The 24,713-nt window shown below is 37.7% G+C and overlaps 1 protein-coding gene across 6 annotated transcripts in view; it reads right to left on the reverse strand.

Moving 5' to 3' along the window:
- Window positions 1-1,042: 1,042 nt before the first annotated feature.
- Ctnna3 (catenin alpha 3) overlaps window positions 1,043-24,713 on the reverse strand; it is a 1,515,753-nt gene continuing 1,492,082 nt past the window's right edge. For all 6 annotated transcript variants that reach the window (XM_042266693.2, XM_042266694.2, XM_076557108.1 and 3 more), the window contains one exon: window positions 1,043-1,472. In XM_042266693.2, coding sequence (XP_042122627.1) covers window positions 1,185-1,472 — 288 coding nt within the window. In that variant the 3' untranslated portion in view covers window positions 1,043-1,184. The remainder of the gene's footprint in view (window positions 1,473-24,713) is intronic.

Genomic DNA, 24,713 nt, shown 5'->3' on the forward strand with positions numbered 1-24,713 from the left:
ACTGTTATGTTCCACTCTCTTAGACTACTACAGAGTCCATCATAAACTCAGCTATAGTTAACCATAGTCAATGGACATATAAAATAACCCCAGTGACGTTCACTGAAAGGTGGTTATTAAAATCACTCCAAACTCATTGTCATTAATTCATCTTCATTGTTGGGTGGTAGATTTCATTCAGTGCCAAAAGGCTTTGCAAACTGGTCTTTTGTTTTAATGACAATTGCAAATGGATACAAGGAGATTTTTTGGAATCATGCAAAATTCCTTTGGTTTCCTCTATTGTATAGACTTACTATGTGCTATAATTCAGTGTGTCATTTCTCTAACAGAAGGGCTGGGTGTGTAGCTCAAGAGCAGACCACTTGCCTAGCATGTGCAATGCTGTTTGAATCCCAGTACTAAACAAACAAATCAACAAAAACAAATTCATTTTTCCAACTCTACGTATGTGTGCTGAGGTGGGCCCAACACTAAGAGTACAGAACTTCCGAACAAAGTAGAAATCAAAGGTGCAAAGAGCCTCCAAAGTCCTTGGAGCTTTGGTGTGTCACCAAAGCACTTCTTTAACAACATGCCTGACTTTCAAAACCTACTAAAAAGCTTGACCATGCGCATTTGGTTACAGTCAACTAACCAACTACCAATGGGTAGGGAGATCTAGAAATTGAAAATTTTTTCCTATGGCAAGAACAGCACATTTCTGCCAGGTTAGGTACTAGGTTAAATCTGTTAAAGTATGGACACTAATTGGGAAAATGGTTGATAAACTCTCTTGTGTCTAATGAAAAGCAGAGGAGGAAAGCTTATGACAGTGTCTTCCTTCGCAAGGATCAAGAATGTGTGGGCGCAAACATTTCTGGGTAAGCAGAACTCACTTTGTCTCTTGTATTCATTTCGTAATGAACATAAGCTCTTCCCTGTGAAGGGCAAGGCTCAAATGACACTTGTGAATTGTATTCCCTAGGTACTACCTGCAACTTAACTGGGCTGTGCTGGCTATAGAGAGATGACAGAGACAGGACCCCAAATACACACCGTGCACAGTGGCTTAACCCCAATGCTTTATGTTATTTGTGAGCTTAACTCTGAAACTTAGTGAAATTAAAGAACCAATGAACTGTGAAATAAAGCAGTGCAGTTGGCCTGGGGTGTGGCAATGGGCACTGGAGTGGACTAGAGCCTCAGTAGACTTGTCTCCCTCGAAATTCACTCATGACTTGAACGGGGTGGATCTTTTTCTTTGCCGAGCCTCTTCTGACAGCGGCACATGTTTCTTCTGGCTTCTCTCTTTTAATCAAGGGCTTCTTTGCCGGAGCCTTCATTCTCCACATGACAACCGGGTGGCGGGGCCCTGCAGAACTCTGGACGCGGATGATCTTGGTAGAAGCAATGTATGACATTTTCACTGTTTGCACCACAGCGTTCATTAAATTTTTGGCTGCCTGGATCAGGGAGGTGACACTGTCCAACTGTAGAAAAGAATGAAGAGAAAAGCCACTATGTAAAATGCAGTTAGGAATGTACAGTTTGAGGATGTAGAAGCTGACAGTGACACTTTATTTTACTTTGACCCAAAAATTGAATGAACTAATTTTTATTTACAAATTGGTATGTAATCATCTGCATCATTCTATCCCATTATTTTTAGAGATTTATTTAATGTGTTGTCTCAGAAGGATAAATTTCTTTCTCTTTGTTTGCAAGAAAGATGCACACACACAGTGCAGACATACATATACATCACTTTTTTTGAGCATTAAATAATTACACTTAAGTGGGTCTCTGTCTTAACACAGAAATGTTATTTTACTATAGAGACTGCTAATAAAGAAAGAATGAAGGGTTCAAATAAAATTGAGTTTAAAGTCCAGATTCCTTTTTGGGAAACCTAAGAAAATGGCTTAATTATTTTCATCTAATCAGTTAATTAAAAAAAATGTTTATTGAAGATAAAGTAATAGATGTAAGAAACCAGTAGATTAGCTGCCAGAAAGTTTATTATTATCACATAGCATCACCTTTGCAACCTATAAAGACTGGCATGTTGCTTAATGACACAGATATACTCGTGAAATTGTTAAAAAAATATACCTTTCCCCAAGATGATTTTGTTTGTTAATTATCCAGGATGCTATTCATGTAAACAATCTCAAGAGACATGGAGTGGCATTCCTAGAATTTTTCAAAATACCTTAGAGCTAAGCCAAGTCGATTCATTTTTATACAACCAATACTTTTTCAATTATTTTAGCTTGGCAGATTGTCATCTGCAGCCAACTCACATGGGGAGATGTGCCTCCACTGTCACCCCTCTGTGATAGGAGCTGTCAGGGCTGAGGCTCAGACACTGCCTCTGTGTAGTTACTGAAACCCATCAGCAGCTGCTGGCCTGGATGCTCTAGCTCTGCAGCTCTAAGAGCTTCATCTCACACACAGAATAAGTAAGTGAGGTGGAGTAAGGAGCTGAGGTTATGCGCCTGGGGCTGTGGTCTCGCTGGTTGCTTCCTACAAGAAAATTTAATTAGCTCCATAATTTGCCAAGCCTGAGATCTGTGAAAAGGTAACACCAAAAATATGTGATTTTAAAGACAGCAGTATTTGGCAACAATGCATGCATATATATTTGTATAAATACTGTTTTACATACATACATATTTTACTTATTAAAGTCACAACAGTGAAACCTGTGTATAAGGCAAAAAGGACAAATGTTTGCCAAACACTACACAGGAATTTATGTACTCACAAGTGTTTTAGAGGAGGTAGATGTGTGTGTGTGTGTGTGTGTGTGTGTGTGTGTATGTGTGTGTGTGTGTGTGTGTGTGTGTGTGTGAGAGAGAGAGAGAGAGAGAGAGAGAGAGAGAGAGAGAGAGAGAGAGAGAGAGTATTGTTTGTGTAGACATTGGTTGTCATCATCTTCCTCTACCATTCCCTACCTTATATTCTGAGACAGGGTTTCTAACTGAACCTGGAACACACTGCCTGACTAATGTGTCTGTGCCATTGAGCACTTCTGATCTTGAAGGACATTAGGTGGCTTCTGCATCTGAACACAGCCTTATAAAACTATTAAATTTAAAATAGAATAGCAGGAGTCATTGTTAAACTACCAGCAGATTACAAAACTAAATCTTCCCTTTTGTAATTGTTTTCATTAAAACCCCAGTGCCAGGAATGGGTTACTTTTTTGGAGTTGTTGGACTGTGGCTTAAGTGTGGACTTAAGACAGACCCCCGCCAAAAAAAATCATATGCTTTTGCCAATGCATTTAGTTATCTTCCAGAACTTGATGATAAGACCTTTTGCTGAAGATATGCTATACTGGGGCAGAGAAAAATCAAGCTGGTACTAACATGGAAGCTTCATCCCAACTGGTTAGCTTTCATAGAGCTAGGAAATACTGTGAACAGTACCAGAGGTTAAAAAAAAAAATGTAATCAGTAACCACACTCAGCCATGAACCTGGTGAACTATGAGAATGACTGGCCAGGGAAGATGTGACCACTGGAACAATGGTGGCACAAATGTTGTGACATCCAATCAGAAAGACTTAAGGCTTGCTCCACATGAAACCCATATCTAGCATCATTATCAACCCAAGAAACTGTGGCTAGATAGGTCATAGACTATGGACGAGAATCTGCTAGAATTATCCTGCCAAATGGACATAGTAATAAATTGGCTCTTAATAACTTATAACTATACCCATAAAGACACCTCTCAGACCTCATCAGAGAAGTTTCCATTTGCAGTAGATGATGATGAACATTGAGGGTCACAACCGGTCAGGGTGCAGAGAAAAATAAAGTGCAGAATGATCAGTTCTTAAGAGAAGATATTTGTTGTACCCCTCCTCCAAAGGCAAACAAGGGTATATAATTAGCTAAAGAGTCAGAGAAAGTAGATGACTGCAAGGAAATAGTGTCTTTAAACACAGCATGGAGCCTCACATATGAATTCCCAGCTAGCATGAAAGCATAGACAAGACCTACATAAGCCCATGTTGGGACAAAATTACAGCATGGTGAGACTAGTTTTTCATGAAGTTCACCCTCTAAGGAGCTACTGACAATCATTAGCTACCAAGAGAGGAAGTTGATTTTTGCTAAGAGTGCAGCCCCTGATAAGTTAACTAGGCTCATACACAAGATCATACATCTGAAAATATGTGGGAAACACAAATTGGCCTTAATGGGGGAAGCAAAGATACAAACAGGACACAGAATTCATCAGGGAGAAAAGTGGTCCTGGGAAAACTTGGAGAAGGGAGAATGAATATGATCAAAACCTGGTCAAATGAAATTCTGAAAAACTAATAATAAATAGCCCCCTGGTATTCAGTAAAACATGGACAGTACTTTCCAAACCCAGAACAGGAAAACAATAAGGTTTACCAATGAGTGAAATAATATTTTAGGATACTGAGTAATGACATTCCTCAAACATGAGAACACTGGCTTTGTGATATGGATTCCACATCATCATAGATTCTTCCATAAAAGATCTTAGGGACCACCTGTCACTCAAGCTCTCATCAGTGGCTTTGACCTTCTCACCCCCAAAACTTACTTTCTCTTGTCTTCTTTTTGACTTTGTCATATTACCATGGATAGACTACAGGGGCTTCCTATCCCTTTGATTTCTCCATGTAAGTGATATCTCCAGACAGACAGAGGAGGAAGGAAGTTCAAGTTCAACCCAGGCCTCACAGTGTGGGAACTGGCTTGTCTTCTTTCTCCACTTAATCAGTAAGCCCCTACCTGTGCCATTATAATATCTCAGCCTGCTCTCTGAAAAATCCTTTGACTTTAAAACCTTAAATGGTTTTAGGAAAACCTTCTGTTCCACATGACTCAGAGAAATCACAGGAAAAATTATGCCCCCTGGAGAGCATGAAGACTAGTTTTGCAGACAGCAGATTAGGACAATTGTTCAGAGAATACTGTTATTTTATGAGGGAAACTTCCAGACCTTGTTGAAGACATTTCACATTTGTGAACTATGTGTACTGAGATGTGTACCTCTGAGCTATTAGCCAAATCATAAGCAATGGGCAAAGCAAGCCAAGATAATGGTAGGAAATTTCATTGAGTGCCCATGCAGTGGGTCTATTCATGGAGAAAAAAAATATGTACAACTGGATGCCTGCAAAACATAATTTAAAATCCTTTTTTTATTCAGATCTAATTTTATGAAAAATCTTTTAAGAGAAAGATTTAATAGAGCTCTCTGTGTAAAGACAAAGGTAAATTCGAATGAGGCAATACAGGGCTTTGGTATCCATAGTCAACTTATTGAACAAAATGTCCTTAAAATCACCTGTGCAGTACAAGATTATTGACTCATTCCAAATGCCTAGGAGAGCAAACCAACCAGACTTTAAAATTCCAGTCTACGGGATCTCTATTATATAGCACTTGCATTAACTGAAAATTCTGCTGGCAAATATAACCTGAAATGTTTGCTGTGGAGAGGCTCTTCTCTCTGACATCTGCCAGCACTCTCCTCTGAGCTAGATGTAGAACTGAGCAAGGTATCAATTATGATCCTGAATGTCTTCCCTATTCTCAAAACTCATGTAATACATAAACATTGTATACATACACAAAGAGAGAGAGAGAGAGATGGAGAGGGAGGGAGGGAGGGAAGGAGAGAGAGAGGGGGGGAGTTTCCTATTCATCGTGCCAAAAAGAAGATGATAATTTGATTAATTTTTCCAAGAAGACTCTACTCAGACCTAAGCAGTCTTCTAGAGTGAATCAATCAACATGTGCCACTTACCGCAGACAAAAAGAAGACACTTGTGTTTTCTTTTGATTGGGGAATTGTGCATCTTCTCACTAAACTGATGTGGTTTCCAAAAATAACTGAGCACAATAGTCCTTTTGTGATACCATAAAGGTCTTGGTAGTCAAATAGTGTCTAAGCCATGGCAGAAATTGGAGGTCTCTCTTTTTAAATATCTAGGTGAATAGTAAGGGATTGTGTCTAATAAAATTTTATTCTAAGTCCTGTCTTTAAAACACCCAAATAATGCTCATCTACAAAGTCTTCATCAGTATTCTCATCCTCTTACTACTGTGTATTTTCCGTGCTTTGTAGTATGTTCTACAAGATTTCTGTTAAACCACAATACAATTTTGACTGGTTCTGAGATGCTTTCAGATTAAAGACTTGCCCCTAGAAGCTTCATCATGACAAAAATATCTTCTTCCTCTTAACTGCCAAGCTTCTGTCTCTGTAACTGGTGTATAAAGAATATCTGTTTTTTATAAAAATAATGTGTTGTAGTTTCAATAAGAATGGCTTCCATAGGCTCCTATATTTGAATGGTTGGGCCATAGTTTGTGAAATTATATTTTGGGAAGAATTATGAGGTATGGCCTTGTTGGAAAAGGTATTAGGGGATTTTGAGTTTCAAAAGACCACATATCCCAGTGCCTCTCTTTCTGCCTCCAACTTGTGGATCAGATGTAAGATCTCAGCTACTGCTCTAGCGCCATGCCTGCCTATCTGCTGCTATGCTCTGTACCATGATGGTCAGGGACTTACTCTCTGAAACTGTAAACAAGCCTATAGTTAAATGCTTTCTTTTATAAGTTGTCTTGGTCATGGCGTCTCTTTACAACCACATAAAAGTGACTAACACATAATGAGAATTACTTGAGGCATAATTCCTTGACAACTTACTGTGTGAATTTGGAATATCTGGTGGAAAAGTCTTACTTAAATCATTGTAATTAGTGAAAACCTAGAGGGATATTCAAGAAGACCTACAGGCTGGTCCTTTTTTATGTTGTACACTTCTCACCTTTATATGTCAAAATACCGCAATGACCTGTATTCACATCTACACTCTTCATTCTGGATGCAAGATATTCATCAAGAATGCAGTCTGCAAGGAAATTCTGAGCTTAAATGAACCATAAACCCATTAATGCAGCTCTTTCACATGGGAGAAGCATGTTTTCCCAATGCTTGTATGAACGATCATGTTAATTATTTCTGCTGGGATTGCTGTTTAGGAGAATGGCCAAGCTTGCCTTTCTTACACCCATCTATAAAAACTCATTCAATGAAGACTAAGGCATGTCTGTGAGTCTTAATGTTGACCTGAACTCAGACAACCCTGACTGACATGAATAAAAGCAATATTGAAAGGCACACATGTGAACTTTGGTTCCAGGTATAGTGACAGTCTATAATAATTGATAACATCATGGTGTGCTAATAGAAATTGACACATGGCCACCCTATGAGACAATGCTACTATTATTTTCATTTACTAGATGAGGAAACACTAGGACTGGGAGGTCAAAAAGGCATAGTTATTAAATATTAGAGATGGAATTTGAATGAAGACATTCTGGTTCCATTTGATGTTTTTCCTCATTTTGTGACCCTGACTTTCTATAATATCTCAGTTCCAATAGAGGTTATTGTCAGATATTGAATAGTTAGAGAGACTCTAACATCTATAGCATAATGTCTAAAATTTAAAAAGTGACTACACAATTGTCCTGCCTTTAAGGAAGTAGATGTTATTTTTTAATGTGTGTTGGTACTAGAAACAGGAAAGGTATGTCACCTGCTAAGGCATTTTCTTTGCTAAGATTATGGTTTGAAACTACTCATTCTTTAATAATTCCCAAGAAACATGTTTTTATACTGCCTTCACCCCCTTTAGAATCACACATTCATTGCACAAAACACCAGCTTTGTGCAGCATTGATATCAAGCACTTTCATCCTATTCAATCTCCAGTACTCCATCTAAGCCCTCTCCGCCCAACCAGCCTTGCCCCCATTCTCTTCCATAAAGTCATATTTACAGGCTTTAAAGCATCTGAAGGCATCCAGATTAATATTTCTAAATTTAAAAACATATCCTTGATTATAGCCCATAGACCATGAAAGAATTACATTTAAAATCTGGGCATCAAGCAAACAAATAAGGCACACACACACACACACACACACACACACACACACACACATACACACAAACTATAAACAAATTAAATTATAGCTTCTAGGACAAGGAAGTGCTAAGATTCATTTGATCATTAAAATGTATCAGTATAAATATAATCCCGCTTAATAAAATATTTTTCTGATCCTCAAAGAAAAAATAAATTAATTTGTTTGCTTTGATTTTGAAGCCTCGGGGAGGACAGAGGGCTCTGACTCTAAAAATCTTTTAAGCTCTGACTTGAGGTGTTCAGTAAAAAATGGTTGGGTGAGACATCAGAACATAAAGGATATGCGCATGTGTTGGCTGGTAAGAGCATAAAATAACTACATCTGAAAAGACTGACAGGTTCCTTTTTTGTGTTTCTAACTTGTAGGCACTACTGACAATCTCTAATCATGGTTACTATAAACTGAAAAATGCTTCAGTTTTTTTCAGCAAAAATTCATGAAAAAACTCAATGTGTTCTAAAATCCACCATAAGCTTCCGGAGCATCTAACTTTATCCCAACACTTGCTTAACACATTCTATTGTCTCCAAAGAGATTTATTTGAAGAATGGTCTACATTGAATGCATTCTCCCATTTTTTCAGATGCATTTAAACAATGCTAAACTGCCTGGATGACTTAATAGGCAACTTCTATAAAGGCTTTGTTAAAGCTAGTTAAAATGGAATTGGATCTCCAGATTTAAGCTGTTAACGTTATTACTAAGATGAGAAAGAAGTTTATTGTTGGAGCATGAAGAGTTATTCCAGTGGGCCTCTGATATTCACACAGCAAACATGTCCTTGGCCAACTCCGTTAGAGCATGAGAGCAGAAATGGATAACCACTGCAGAAAAAATGGAAGTCAATGCACAGAATCACTATATACTGAACATGCCTCAGCTTTAAAATAAATACATTTCTTTAGTTGTAATCTTGTCCTGCCAGAAATAGTTTTTGAAGATAAATTTTCTTCTGTGGCAAATACTCTAGGCCCAAAGCATTTTATATCATTTGAAAATGAAATAAGAATAAACATAAGGCCTGTTCTGGTAGCTTCTCAGAATGCATTTGGATTTTATTTGAGACAAACAATTATAAAAATAAAATGTATATATTGGAAATAATTATCACTCTCTCAACAAGGCTGAATGAAAGACAAATACTGTGGCCAGAGAGATGCCTCCATGATTAAGAACACATACTGCTCTTCCAGAGGATCAAAGCTTGGTTCTCAGAACCCACATCAGGTAATTGACAATGGCCTGCTACATTAGCTCTAAGGCACACAATGTCCTTCTCTTGAATCTGTGCGTAACTGTCCCCCACAAACACACAAAAATAAAAATAAATATTTTATTTAAAAAGAAAGACATAGGTTTATCTGAGGTACTGATTCTTCTAAGTAATAATGGCTTCTGAGACATGAATTGAGAGTATTAATATGTTCTTTCCCAGAAGAGCTAGGAGGAGTGGGCTGGGCATTGGTACTTCATCCTTTGTTCCTCTGCGTTCTAACGTCAGTTAGGACATCAAGGTCTGCCTTCACCACAGATATACCTGTGAGGGTATGACATTTTCACAATGTTGCAACATCCAAGAGCTAAGGAGTAGAAAGCACTAGGCTACTTCCGTGATCCTATCTTCAAACCTTTCATGAATACAAGCAGGAAGGAATTGGCTCAGTGATACTAGAGGTTCAAGACAGCATTAGCTTTAAACCCAGGGAGGATTTCCCATCTACAGATATTATATAGTCTGACTACTTTCAAGCTCTTTTGATTATTATTGACTATCCTGCCATTCAACCATACTATTAAATATTCAGCACACATATTACTTTTTAGCTTTTCTTTTTATTTATACATATATCTAACGTATTTTGATTATATCCAACTCTTACCCCTTCATCCCTGCCAAACTCCCCTGAGGACCTATATCACATCCCTCTTCAAACTTCACATCCTCTTTCTATATGTATGGGTGTATTTGTTTGTTTCACCCACTGGATCCAATATGCACATGAACACGTGGTCATTTACTACTGGGAAAGAGAGTCACTTTTCTTTAGGAGCACACCTACTGATAAGTTCTCCTTGTCTCAAATGGATAGTCAGTAATTTTTAGCTCACACATCTCTTCTACAGACATTTTGAAAAAATAAAATTGTCTTTTTCTCCAGCATTGATCCCTAGGTGACTTTTTAAAAAATATCACCTTTGGATAATCCTCTGGTGGACAAACAGATAAGTTGATAGCCAGCAACTTGAAAATGTATGTTCATGAGAGAGAGAGAGAGAGAGAGAGAGAGAGAGACAGAGACAGAGACAGAGACAGAGACAGAGACAGAGAGACAGAGAGATGGAATCCAGTAGGCTTACATGTGCTAAACATGGGTTCAACCACTGAGCTACATGTAGCCCAGCTCCTCTTTAGTCCATTCTTGATCTACCCACACAAAATGTTTCAAATTTCCTCTGTCATCAAACCTACAGCACGTCAACTCTCACTTGTTATGAATTTACTGACTTAAAACAAATGTAACATGAATAATGAAGCACTGGACCAGAAAGAGAAATGGAAGAAGCAAAGCTGAGGGTGTCTGCATCTCTGCCTCCTTCCATCACAGCCATTTCCAGCAAAATAGAAGTTCTCTGTCTTTCAAAACATACCACCTCCAGATTCCTTTTCTTTTCTGCCTTCTGGAGGCCTTTATACAATCAACAGTTCTCTCCATGACTCATCTCTACTCCTTTCTTCTGGCTTTCATCAGCATATTTATATGTTGACAGAACCACCCTACAATTCAATGTGACTTTGGAAATGGTCCCTTTACCCCAACTCTCTTTTCATCACTTCTCAAGGAATCTGATTTGTACTTTTCATTAAGAATTCCAAAATATTATATTTAATATATATTCATGATAAAATACTTCATACCTCATATGGTGTATTGTATTTTGCATATGTGTTAAGTGTATAACACATACATCTATTTAAAATAATTTCATAGCTAATCATGCAGTATAGTTTCACCCCATCAAATTTTATTTATACCATTAATGGCCATTTTTTAAGAATTTATTTTAAAAGTTGTTTTAAAGTATGTATATGTGGGAGAATATACAAAATAAATACATGTAAGTAAGCATGTGGATATTTAATGTGTCATGGATTATAGGTGGTGGTTGATTTCATGGGTAGAATCTCTCTCTGTAAGACCATCAAGTGCTCTTTACTATTAAGCTATGTTTCAGTTCCAATTAATATATATTCTTATAGACTATTCGATGAGATAATGTAAGGATTACTCATTCCAGTGCTGATGGATTATTAGACTGCTGAGAATTACTATGAATGTCTAAGAGAATATTCCAGTATGTACCTTTTGGCAAATAAACATATAACATTTTGCTAGTGTGTACCAGGAGGGAAATGCAGTTATTAAAATGTATATGGTCAAGTTTATTAGTTGTTTCCTAGACTCTCCAAGGTGCCCCTCTAAATTCATGTTCCCACCAATAATATCTGATAACTCAAGCCAGTGTACATCAGCTCTATTTTTTCTTTTTTTTTTTTTTTTTGGCAGGAAATTGGATGTTATAAATATAACTTTATAAGAAACTAAGAAAATGATTGTTAAAGTCATTTTGCCATTTCAAATTCCTCCATGCATATATGAGCTTTATGGATACTCAGGGTTTTCAGCCAGTTGTGGTGGTCTGAAGGAGAGTGGAGTGAAAAGTCATGTAGGTGCCAAGTTCCCTTTTCCTGTTGGCTCATTGTAGTTGGAGTTTTTCTCCAATCCCACTCAGACCCACAGCCACTCAGACCCAAATAAACACATAGACGCTTATATTATTTAAACTGTTTGGCCTAATGGCTCAGGCTTCTTGCTATCAAGTTGCCACATTGTCTGTGGCTTACTGGTACCTTACATCTTGCTTCTCATGGCAGCGGTGGCTGGCAGCATCTCCTGACTCAGCCTTCTACTTCCTAGAACTTTCCTCTCTCCTTATCCCACCTACACTATACTTCCTGCCTGGCCACTTGGCAATCAGCGTTTTATTTATCAGTCAATCAGAGCAACACATTCACAGCATCCCCCGCAGCTCATGATGCTTAGGATGTCTTAGGCACATAGTGAACATCTTCATATCTTTCTTAATAAAGGGTCAGCTCAATACCTAGTTTTACTTATGGGCTGTTTTTATTCTTCATTGCTCCTTATAGCTTCTGAATATGTGTTCCATAAAAAACACATGACCTGCAAATATTTTATCATCTGTGATTTTCCTTTCCATGTTCATAACTTTGTTTCTCAAAATGCACAAGTATTCCTAACTCAAAAAGTCTCATGTGACACATTTTATGTGTCTTTTGTTGTTGTTGTATATAAAATATTTGGGTATGACAAGGTCACTGAGCTTTTTCATGTTTTCTTACATTGATTTAAGACTTGGAACTCAGTTTACATTCAATGTTTTGATTTTTCTTAGTAAATGATATAAGCACATATTTTTGAAAAAGATATTCAACTGTTTCAGTACTATTTGACAAAAACAATGCTTTTCTTAAAACTGTTTTCAAGTAAAATTGATAGTATGGGTTTGGCTTTATTTCTAGATTTGTGGGCCTCATTTCCTTGTTTAACATCACACCAAGAACACCTTCTCAGGGAAAACTTGCATGGTACCTGTGTTAAGAATAGGAATCTCATTTTACATGTTCCAAATGACAATCTTTATCTCTCTCAACATCAAATTATCATAAGACAATTAAGCAACCAAAATAGAGATGACGGTTATGATCCATGTGGTTCTATTATTTGAAATAGTCAGCAGTACATACTTAGCACACAAAATAAATGCTATTTATATAAGGTGTAGAGCTATACATGTAGAGATGACAGGCAAAGTATTTTTCAAAGTGACCACAGTCATGCTTTTGATTAGTCTCCTGTACCCTTCATAAAGGTTTTACCATTGATAAAACTATCAATGCTTCCCAGATAGTCTGTATTCAACCTTCACCTGGAAGTTTCTAGCAGCTAGAATAAGAAATGAATCACTGACAAATGCTTTTTTTTCCTCATTATTTACGTAACTTAGATCCTGTCAAAGGTATTCTTCTCAGAAAGTCTCAACTTCCCAGCTTTAGATTAGAATCCCAGGCCAACGGCTAAATAAGAAATGTATCTTATCCCAAGAATAAAACATTAGCTTTGTAACCAACAGCATACATTGGATTCCAGCTCTGTTGATGTTTGGTGCTGCATGAGAAGTAATTAATTAAAAAGAGGTCTTGGTGTTGATAGTTAGGATTTGTTAGCTTCTCACAAATTTAAATTTATAAGGTAAAAGGTCAAATAATATGACACAGAATATGGGAAATTTGATCGAACAAGAGTCAGGACAAGTTCTCACCACCACTGATAGCAGAGGTGTGTTGGCAGGTGGTTCTTCCCTGTCATGGACTAGTACCACGTCCACATCATGCATCTCTGGAAACAGTATGAGGCCAACTGTGCTTGTTACCGGCCTTGCGGTGAGCATAATACTCCAGGTCCAGGAAGGAGAACAGAAATGCTTCCAAGGGTTTCAGAAGGCAAGTCAATGTAGGAATGTGGTCATATGGGAAATGGACCAAATATGAAGTGAAACTGCTGATGGTCGATCTCATCAGCGCAAATTGCCACAGTCTTTGTGGTGGAGAAGATGGAAAATGTAAAACCGTGGGACACAGGGTACCCAAAGTGGGAGTCTGTCTGTCAATAATCTGACAGTTTTCTCCTATTAGTTAGCCCTGACTGGAAGTCATTGCATGAAACACCTTGATGAGGTCAAGTTCCTGCAAAGCACATGACAAGGACGATGGGAGTTCTGCCTGAATATGCCTTTCCCTCTGTTTCTCAGTGGAGTTTTGTTCTGGTTTAATCCCAACATCAAGCTGTTAGGTTAGCTTCATCACTGGTATACACACACACACATACATGTCACACATACTCACGCCACACATATACATATATACATAGATACACACACATTTATACACAGAGACACACACATGCACAGAGATACACATGTGCACACATAAATACAGAGATGCACACATGCAGAAGATATATACACAAACACATACATACATATAGACATACATATGCACAGAGATATACACACAGACATACATATGCACAGAGATATACACACATACGTACACACACACAGATACACACACATATGCACATACACACACACGCACACACACACACACTGGGGATGTGGGGATGGCAGGAATAGCCTTCCTTGTCTCTAAAGTCTTTATATATTTAAATGGTACATAAAATATGTCAGACATACTTATGATTCCCTAAAACAATGCTAGTATCTTATTAAAAATAATAGGGGGGCTGGAGAGATGGCTTAGTGGTTAAGAGCACTGACTGCTCTTCCAGAAGACCTGAGTTCAATTCTCAGCAACCACATGGTGGCTCACTACCACCCATAATAAAATCTGGTGATGTCTTCTGGCCTGCAAGAACACATGTAGGCAGAACACTGTATACATAATAAATAAATCTTAAAAAAAAAAAATTAAATGTTTTCAGCCGGGCGTTGGTGGCGCACGCCTTTAATCCCAGCACTCGGGAGGCAGAGCCAGGCGGATCTCTGTGAGTTCGAGGCCAGCCTGGGCTACCAAGTGAGTTCCAGGAAAGGCGCAAAGCTACACAGAGAAACCCTGTCTCGAAAAAACCAAAAAAAAAAAATAAAAAAAAAAATAATAGGGGCTACAGAAATAAAGAGATAAATAAATAAATAAATAAATAAATAAATAAATTTACATCATTTTCACCAAGTATGTGATTTATACAGATTTTTACAGAATGCCTCTTTATAATTTTAAGTAAGATGCCATTTTGTCAAATATTTTTATATGCATGGAGTTTCACTTCATTCTTAAACCTTACATTATGCCTTAACCTTTCCATGGACTTCTAAGATTTAACTGTAGTTTAATGGAACCCCATAAATTACATCATTGACCACTATGACTGAAATGAGTAAAAACAATAATACCTATAGCATAGAAACTATATTGAAGGTATGAATATTATAAAATTGCAACAACAAAATTTATGAAGAAGGTGCCACGTTCCTGGGTTCTTCCTTAACTGTTTAGTGTCCTCCTGCTCCCATACTCTCATGTGCTGATATGCTTCGGAACTGTGTGCACACCCACTCTAGCCTACAAAGATTATGCATATGCACTCCATCAGTAGTTTAAATCTAGGATAAGCAGTGCTACCATTAACGCACGCCGTAATTGCTTGATCCAACCTATCAGAGCAATAGAGCAACAGGTAAGGAGACAGGCTGGTTATTTTGGAAATGATTCCAAGGGAAGCCTCGAGCAATAGAGCTGTTATCTGAGATGTGAGGCATGGAATATGTCAGTAAAATGCAATGCACCTTGAGGAAAACAATTAAAGTGTCCTTCAAATCATGGCCTTCTATTTATTTCACACAAACACTTTATATCTGAGAAAATATCAGGGGCTGGGGAACTGTCCACTGTGGGGAAATAACTAAAATGTTCTGCTGCTGAATTTAGCTTCTTTTCAAGTCAGACATCTCTTTCAGCTTGCCTAGAGTGTATTAGAAAACAAAAGAATCTTCCAGACCTTGCTATAGATAAGTACAGCTGTCTCCTTGTCGAAGGGAAGAGGTTCAAATACATTTCAGAGCAGCTGCCTCTTGCCCTCCCAGCTGCTTGGGAAATGAGAAACTTTTCTGGCAGCTGGCCCCAACCCCAAAGCAGTGGGTGTCTGAACTAATCCCCAGGCAACAGAATGCAGTAGACTGCAGACACAGGAAACCATGTGTGGCTTTTAATCATCCTGATCTTTGGCTTCATGTACATTCACAGAAGAAAGCTCATAGGGTAGGTTAGGTGACTGAGATCAGGCAGGTGCTTAGGTGTTCCTGTGCATCAAAGGGGAAGTAAGCACAACTCTGAGCTTAGGAATTGGGCTCAGGCAGACTGGATGAATCCAAGCAAGTCTTCCCACTGAGCAGAAAGATTTTGTTTTGTTTTGTTCAGGTTTTTATGTATGAAACAGAAACATATCCACAATGACTCTGGAGGACTGTCTTATGACAGTGCAATCAACACTCACTCTGGAGGACTGTCTTAAGATCATGTGATATGCAAACAGTGGTTTGCATATACGATCTTCTCCCTGCTTATCAAGGCATTGAGAACAGTAGCCTCCTTTTCACAAGAGTAATCATAAAACTTGAAATAATGAGGAAAGAAGAACTTCCAATAATAGCTCCATTTTTTCAAGCCTATGTGCAAAGGCCATCTGCTTGGAGGCTTATATAAAAGTTGGTATACTATGTCAATAGGAACTTTGTGAGGTAGGTAGCATTTCTTAATTTATTAAATAAAACATCTGACAAGTAATAACACTGAGGATTCTAGGAATTGGACAACATGATCAAGGCAGGAACTGGTGGACTCAAATCTGCATGATACGACAGCCTGTACTCTCCAGCACCCAGGACAGATGCTTTCCCAAAACAAGGAAATGTCCCGTAAATTGGTGAAAATGTCTTCTCTCTCAAGTGTTGTGACTCTTGGGTCCTTTGTGAACTCTCCCAACTCACTGTTTTTATTCCCCCTCTACATATGCAGTACTGAGATAGTGTCACATTATAGTTTGGGTGTCTTGCACATTTAAAAAGATCCCCACACTTGAACTCTGTGGTTGGCAACTACACCTGGTTTCTCTGATTGACAATATCACTTCTTCTCAGATACTTGTGCTTGGCACAAGTGTGCATTCATTCTGTACCACATATGCTTCAAGAGAAAGACTGACTTTGCTGATTAAAAAGCATTATGTTTGTGGGCATATCTTAGTAGACACCAACACCGAATAAAAGACCATGTTTCCAAGTGTGTGTATCTCACTAGAAATGCTGGTTTTATTTTCTCTTTTAAATTTACCATTTGACCTAACATGCATAGGTTCAAGAAATGTGCAAGTGTGAAAACAAGAAAGCAAGGGTCACAAAGCGAGAGGAGAGTTGTCTTCTTGGGCAAAGCTTTTAACCCAGAGGTCTAGACATGCGGGTACATTTCAACAATGCATGCCATGTGTCACAGGGGCCATAATTTGATGGTAATAATAGCTCAAATACTGAAATTGGAAAGTGATTTACTGTTTCTACATAAATTAGTCTGTCTTAAAGGTTACTCATCTAATTATATCTCTTCATTCAATTGTATTCTGATATACTAGCTTGAGTAGAACAAGAAAGAAATAGAGTTTAGAATGAGCTTCCTAGGAGCCAAACTAGAAATTCACTTTAATGATACAGTGACCAATGAAATGGGCCTTTTCAAAAGCAGATATGTTCTGTGTGTGACTGTGTATTTTAACAGAGAAACAAAAAAACAAAAATAAAACAATTGAGATTTTCTTGTCTGGGAACCACAGACAGAAACTGAACATCATTGGTTGTTCCTATAACATCAATAGAAAAACGCATCATGTTCTGAGACCCAAAGTTCTATTTCCAAATTATTTAATAACCTTGTTTTGCACATTAGTCGGCATTTGGTTTGTTTGGTTCATCTTCAGCAATGTCTCTCATGACAGACATTGCCAGTTGAGTGTCCTGTAGCCATTTGTCCATTCTTCATTGATAACGGAGCCTTGTTTCTATTCCTGCAGCAATTAACCCAGCCATCAAGAAGAGGGCAAGATTGGTCACTATCCTTTATGACTAATTGGTCTAGAGATGATTCATGTCACCCTGATCTGATCCAAATAGGTTGTGTGGTTTCAGAAAAGATTTATAATTTATAGGAAGTAACTCCTCCCTCTCTTGCACGTTAAGAAGCAGTGTTCTAAAGATAGGAGAATTTGAGCTGCTGAGTCCGTAGCAAAATGATAAGCTAATATATAAGAATAGACAACAGAAAGTAACAGATGGTGACAAAAAGAATTGTTGGAAAGGTTTCAGGCTGGGTGGCATCGTAAGACCATGGAATAACTATAATCTGAGCCTCTGGTGATGATTTATGCATTTGACAGTGAATTTTGCTATGGGGAACCAAAGACATCCAATCCTAAATCCATTTTTCCTCCCAGCCCAAAGGGGTACAAACGAAGATGACATCATCCTCCTTCTGACCAGTCTTCCATATCCTAACCGCCTTGAGAATTTGTTGCACCTACATTCCTCTAACTCTATTTGCCTCACATTACATCTATGTGCACACACACACACACACACACACACACACACACACTCCTGCTTTGCTGTAGGTACTTATGAGTGCCAGGTTATATACCAGATTCTTACTTAATCCCCAGTTCCCATCTTTGCTTAAGCAATGACTACTCCATTTGCAATCACTCATTGACAACTACTTCAGCTTGAATCTGTAATTTGAATCCCAAACTAGTATATTCATGGAACCGTACCCAAGCTGTTTATATTTATTCTCACCTCCGTATTGCAAGATTTAGGAAAGACTAACTAAATCACAGAGAATATTTATGCTATGGTAGAAATTTGGTAAATTGAAGCTATTTGATTGTTTTTTAAGTAGATTTCATTTAAGATGTTACATGCAATGACTTACAGAAATCAATTCTCTCTTTCCCCCTTGATTGAGGCAGGGTCTTTCTTGCTTTTTCTGCAGATGGTCTGCATAATACAGGCTTAGTTGGCTCTCAAGTGTTCAGTAATCCACCTGTCTATGCCTTCCATCTCCCTGTAGGAGGGCTAGATTTACGGATGCACACTACGGCATCTGACTATACTTAACATGGGTTCAGAGATGTAGCTGACTTTGTTAGCACTGAAGAGCAAGAGCTTTTACCCATTGAGGAATATCACCGGCCCTTCAATATATCCTTTAGACACATGCTAGGGGAGGAAAAGTATTGAGAGCATAAGATAAGCAAATGGCTTCTTTCTCAAACTTGTCTGTACCAGGTCTGAGTAATTTTGGATGACTAATGTGATTTCTCTCTAACTCTGTGTCACCATTAGACATAGGTATAGTGATTATAACTACCTAAAGGTGACAAATATCTACATAGACAGATATAGAAAGTTATATGTAGATGTGTGTACATGCTGTTATGTCACACTTCCAAAAGTGTCTGACCCATTGTATGTACTCTATGCAAAAGCTTACTTACAGCAATAATATTTTCTTATTTTATAATTATTGAACCCACAGCCATCAAAGTGTATAAATTCTACCCTACGGACCCCTTTCTTCAAGTTTATATCCACTTCACCAACTCAAGTCAATATCTCTTTTACACAAAGAACTGAAACAGCCTCCCATTTATCTCTGTGGTTAGACTCCCGTTCTTTAATTCATGGTGGGGGAATGTCTCTCTGTATGCTGGGAATATGTGTTGCTCTGACTGATTGATAAATAAAGCCGTTTGGCCTATGGCAAGGCAGCTTAGAGGCAGGCAGGAAATTCAAAGGGAGAGACAAGAAGAAGACAGAGGAGGGGGAGTGAGATGCCAGCCTGCCTCCAAGGAGCAGCATATGATGGCACACAGGTAAAGCCACAAAACACATGGCAACATATAGATTAATAGAAATGGGCTGAGTTCAAATGTAAGAGCTAGTCAGTGGAAAGCCTGAGCGTCTCTGTGTTTACTTGGGGGTCATGAGTAGGAGAGATTTGTCCCGACCACCAGCCGGCTGAGACACAGGAAATCTTCCAGCTACAAATTCACACACACAAAAAGTTACATTTCTAAAGCATAATTCTGGTGACTTTTCTGTTTTATAAACTTCCATATAAGAACAATAACTCCAGAGTGAAGTCTGTGGTGTTGACTGTGCTGTATTTTCAAATGACCGTGCTGTCTTATTTTGCTCCAATCTAACTGACTCTCGGTTCCTTTCTCACCACATAAAACAAAAGCATGCTCTCCTGTCTTTGGGATGTATTTATCTCTTTTCTAAGAGTTACTTTCCTTGAATTCACACTTATTCCTTCAGACTCAGCAAGATTGTGGCAGTGGTCCCCTAGCGAGATGGCAATGATTTCCCAAGCTCTATTTTCCCCTCTCAGGAAGAGATGATCATGAACTTCTCTGTCCCCATTGTCCTCAGCACACACACACTGTCATTATAGCACTTGCCACTGTGGATTGCTGCTCCCTTGTCCTGATCTTCATTGGGAAAACAGGTATAAAAATATAGATAAGCAATAAACCAAACTCAAATTTTATTTGCTTGTTGGCTCACATTTAAGTGGTGATTATACCTTTTACAAGAACCTAGAGAAATAGCTATCATTTCCTTTGATTCTTTCAGTCTGATAATCCAGAGCACTTTGCAGCCACATTTATGGTGTTAGAGACAGCAAAATAAGGGGCAGAAGATGAATGCTAATTTAATCAAAGTAGATTTAGATTTACTGTCTAATATCAAAGAGAAATACATTAAATGACTCCTTTGATGCTGCCTGTCTGAAATCAAGAACATTTAAAAGGACAAAAGCTACTGATTTAAATTCTCCATCAAAGATTTTTAAATATTTTAAAAGAAATCAATGATTATTGGCAATCTCAGTGAAATGGAATTGAGATCCCATAGTTATTCTCAAGGGAAATTTACAGAGATGAATAGGCCTCTGGATTGAGTTTCTGTTATTTATTGCATTTTGATTCCATTAAAACTAGAATCTGAATGCTGTATTTGTTCTTACTTTGATACTTAAATCTGATTTATAAATCGGTGTAGACGAATCTCAAAAATGCCAAAATTCAAATAGCCATATGATCCAGCTCTACAAATCCTGCAATATTCTCATAGAACTCTATCTACATCATACTACAGAGAGATTCTTAAATATCTATGCTTATCTCTGCTCTCTTCACAACAGCCAGGAAACTGATGCAGCTTAGGTGTCCATAAACTGATAAGTGGATAATAAAAATGGGGCACATATACACAATGGAATTTTATTCAGCTGAAAGAAAAACAGAATTATGAAATGAAGGAAAATGGATGGGATTATAAAGCTTAAGTAAAGGTCAGAAATGGCAATGTTGTACAACTCTTTCATACGTGTATCCTAGCTCTAACTGTTACATGTATGTATCAATGTATAATTGTGAGAAATATCCTTGGACCTGGAAAGGGGTCATGAGACATGTTTTTTTTAAAAAACAGCTTTATGTTAGGGGGATGGGAAAGACAATTATACATTTGAGATATTAAAGATGAAGGGGAAAGAGTGGAGTAAACTGTACAGTAAGGAAAAGAAGGTGTTGGAGATGAAGGAATGATAGAAAAGGGAGAAAAATATAGATTAATCAACTAAAACCAAATATGCATGAAAATTCCTCAAGGAAGCTCTTTATGAATTAATGTTTAAAATTGTGCTCCATAACCATCTAAAGCCAAAGAAGTCTGAATTTAACTTAATAACACAAAAAGACAATATAGAATTACTTCTCTCTTTAGCAAAGTCCAAGTTCTCAGCCTTGTGTCAAAGAGACAAAACATGATGTATGTCAAGAATCCACTTGCCACATCTATAACCTTGACATGGCTTATTGGAAGTAAGTAGACAGTATGATGATTGGAGGCTGAAGGGAACTGGTAGAGGCTTGTCAGAAGGAAGTTTGATTTATAACCTTTCTAACTGATGACTCTTCCAGACTTGCATCAAATGGTCTTTCTGGATCTCAGCCCTGAATTTATTTAACCTTTGTAGTTGTGCCAATTTATCTACACCTATTAAGTCTGCCTTTCCCAACAATGTGGACCCCATTTAGGACAGACATGGGGAACTGTAAAGTATTTTTGGCACATAGCTCCTTGACTTCGAGCCCAGTTCCATTTCCTGCCTTATGTGTGAATAAGTTGGGCCCTTAGTACCCCCATGTCTGTGTTCTGACTTCTGAGGTTTAAGTGAAAACTCACAGAGTAGTAGAAATACATTTTCAGCCATAAGTCAAGAGATTAAATGTTCAATGTCCACTTGTTTACCAAATAGTTTTTGTAGTTATGCACACTCTCTGAGCTTGAATTTCTTTGTGAATTATATGTTGGACTGAATTATTTACAAGATCTCACCCAATTATATAATATTAAGAGTCTTAATTATTATCTTTTCCTCTGGGTCCTCCTACAGACCCTTTAAATTCACAAGAGGTGATGTAATTGTCTAGGTTCTTATCCTTAAATTCTCTTGTTTACTTTTTAATATATGCAAATTACTTGCCTATTCCTACATATTACAAAGTCTTTTGATTTAGTATATATTATTATCATTACTCACCTATTAATATTTCCCTTGTTCTGTCATTCCTTTCAAATTAAGTATATCCTAAAATAGTCCAATTTTATGGAACTGCCAGAGTCTCTAATGCTAACATTTCAGGGGTAACCCTAAGATTTCCATGAAATGGGAACAGCCTACACAAATGTTTTTTAAGCTTTCAAAAAATTATTCCTGTAACTTCCAAAATAGCAGTCCAGAGAACTCTACACTGTAACTCCTGCTATGGACTACTCTATAATGTGACTGCCAGTACAGAGCACTCTAAACTATGAATATTGGTTTAGAACACTTCGTACTGTGACAAATGGTCAAAAAACACTCTAAACTCTGACTACTAGTCCAGAGCACTCTACATGGTGCATATTGGCCCAGAGCACTCTATATTGTCACTACTAGTCTAAACAGTCCATGCTGTGACTAGTGGTCCAAATTCTCTGTACCTTGACTACTGGTCCATAGCAGGCTATACTGTAAATACTAGTCCAGAATAGTCTACACTGTGAATTCTGGCCCAAAACAATTTATAATATGACTAATGGTCCCCAATACCCTGTACTATGACTACTAGTACTCTATACTCTGATAATGGTCAAGAACATACTGTGACTACTGGTCACAAACAGTCTATACTATGACTGGTTCATCACACCCTATGTTTGACTACTGATCTGGAACACTGTATATTCTGACTACTTGTCCTCAAATACACTGTACTGTGACTGCTGGAAGAACTAAGCTCTTTTTAGCAGGATTGTTTATAACAAAGTGCAATGTCTTAGTGCTTTGGATAAAAGTAGCCTGAAACCAAACTTTTACATTTTAATGAATAAATGGGGTGACTTAAAATAATCTAACAGGGCATTATATATTTTTAATTGAAGATAATTTGAATAGAATTGAATGATAGGTTTTTTAAATCACTATGTTTGACCACCATGGCCAAGTCACAATTAATAGAATACCTAGCTAAAACCAACCCTAATACAATTTTATTTTATTTTTGAAGAAGTCAATATTTAACATACAAAAAACATTTTGAAGTCTTTCAGAAGGAAGAATTCTAAAAAAATTTAATAATAACTGTGCTACAATCTGGATGGACTCTACCACCAAATGTGACCATACCCTAAGAAGATTTAAAAGCCAGTTACTAAGAGAGGTTGCTGCATATTATGTCGTCTTTCCTGAGACAATTCAAAATCATTGATGGTAAATATTTTCAGCTCTCAGACACTCCCAAACATTATTAAACGCCCAGCAAGAAACATCACTCCATTGTGTGTTATAGACTTGCAGCCATGTTCACAGTGCTGTTATTAGGGTTAATATTGTACAGCTCCTCAAATCATTGCCAGGAAATGAGATGATTTCGGTATAATTGGGAGAGTAGTTAGATGTGTACTAAGAAGACACGTAAGTATATTTAGTTCCTCATACAACCACATGTTTTATAGTTTTAGGAAAAATAATGAATAAAGCAAAGAATGACTGAGAGATACACAGAATTATTTTTGTTGTTGTTGTTGTTTAGTGATTATATTTTTAAGTATACCAGTTCTACAGATGACAAAACACTGGCGTTCCCAGATACTCACTAGGGTTTGGTGTTATAGCCTATTCATAAATAAGTTTGTAAAACTTGTGATTCTACACACACACACACACACACACACACACACACACACACACACACACATACACACACACGCTCACATGTTTTTTCCTTCTGGTAGTCTGCCTCCTCTTCAATCTATTCAATTAACCTTTCCTGTCATATTCCATGTTATTTATAAAATATTTAGGTTGTGGAGCGCTCTGGCATCTCACTACAATATTTACTAATCTGTTACAATGTCAGAAATACTGCATCCTGTCTGCATTTTATTTTGAGAATTAATGAAGTCTTATAAGTGTTTGACAGTGAAGCTTAGATGACTAGAAGGGGGAAGGGGGTTAGGGACCTTTTCTGGGGTCACAAGGCTGATCATAACTTAGAGTAAACATTTGCATACTTTAAATGCCTAGCAAACACAGCCTGCTATGTAGTAAAGCATTAGTAACAACTGCATATGTGTTTTAGCCATTTATTGACAGTCAAATATCTCTATTGTTGACCTCACTATTCCCCCTTTTCTTTAGCTGAAGCACAGAGATTTTGGTCACATACACTGTAACAGGGGCAGGCCCTGAACCCAGGGATGATGGGTCCACATTCTTAACATTAAGCAGGCTCCCCAATCCAGGCAAATTCAGAACTTAAATCTACCTGTCTAGCAGTAGTGCATATTTTCTATACACCATTACCTCCCTAACACCAGATATGACAGTGTAGAGAATAAAAAATGTATTCAATTTCCCTGGAACATTTAAGCTGAGTCTTTCCGATGCAGGAAATAAAGCTAGAG

This window comes from Peromyscus maniculatus, chromosome 21, assembly GCF_049852395.1.
Source record: "Peromyscus maniculatus bairdii isolate BWxNUB_F1_BW_parent chromosome 21, HU_Pman_BW_mat_3.1, whole genome shotgun sequence".
NCBI classification, from domain to species: Eukaryota; Metazoa; Chordata; class Mammalia; order Rodentia; family Cricetidae; genus Peromyscus; species Peromyscus maniculatus.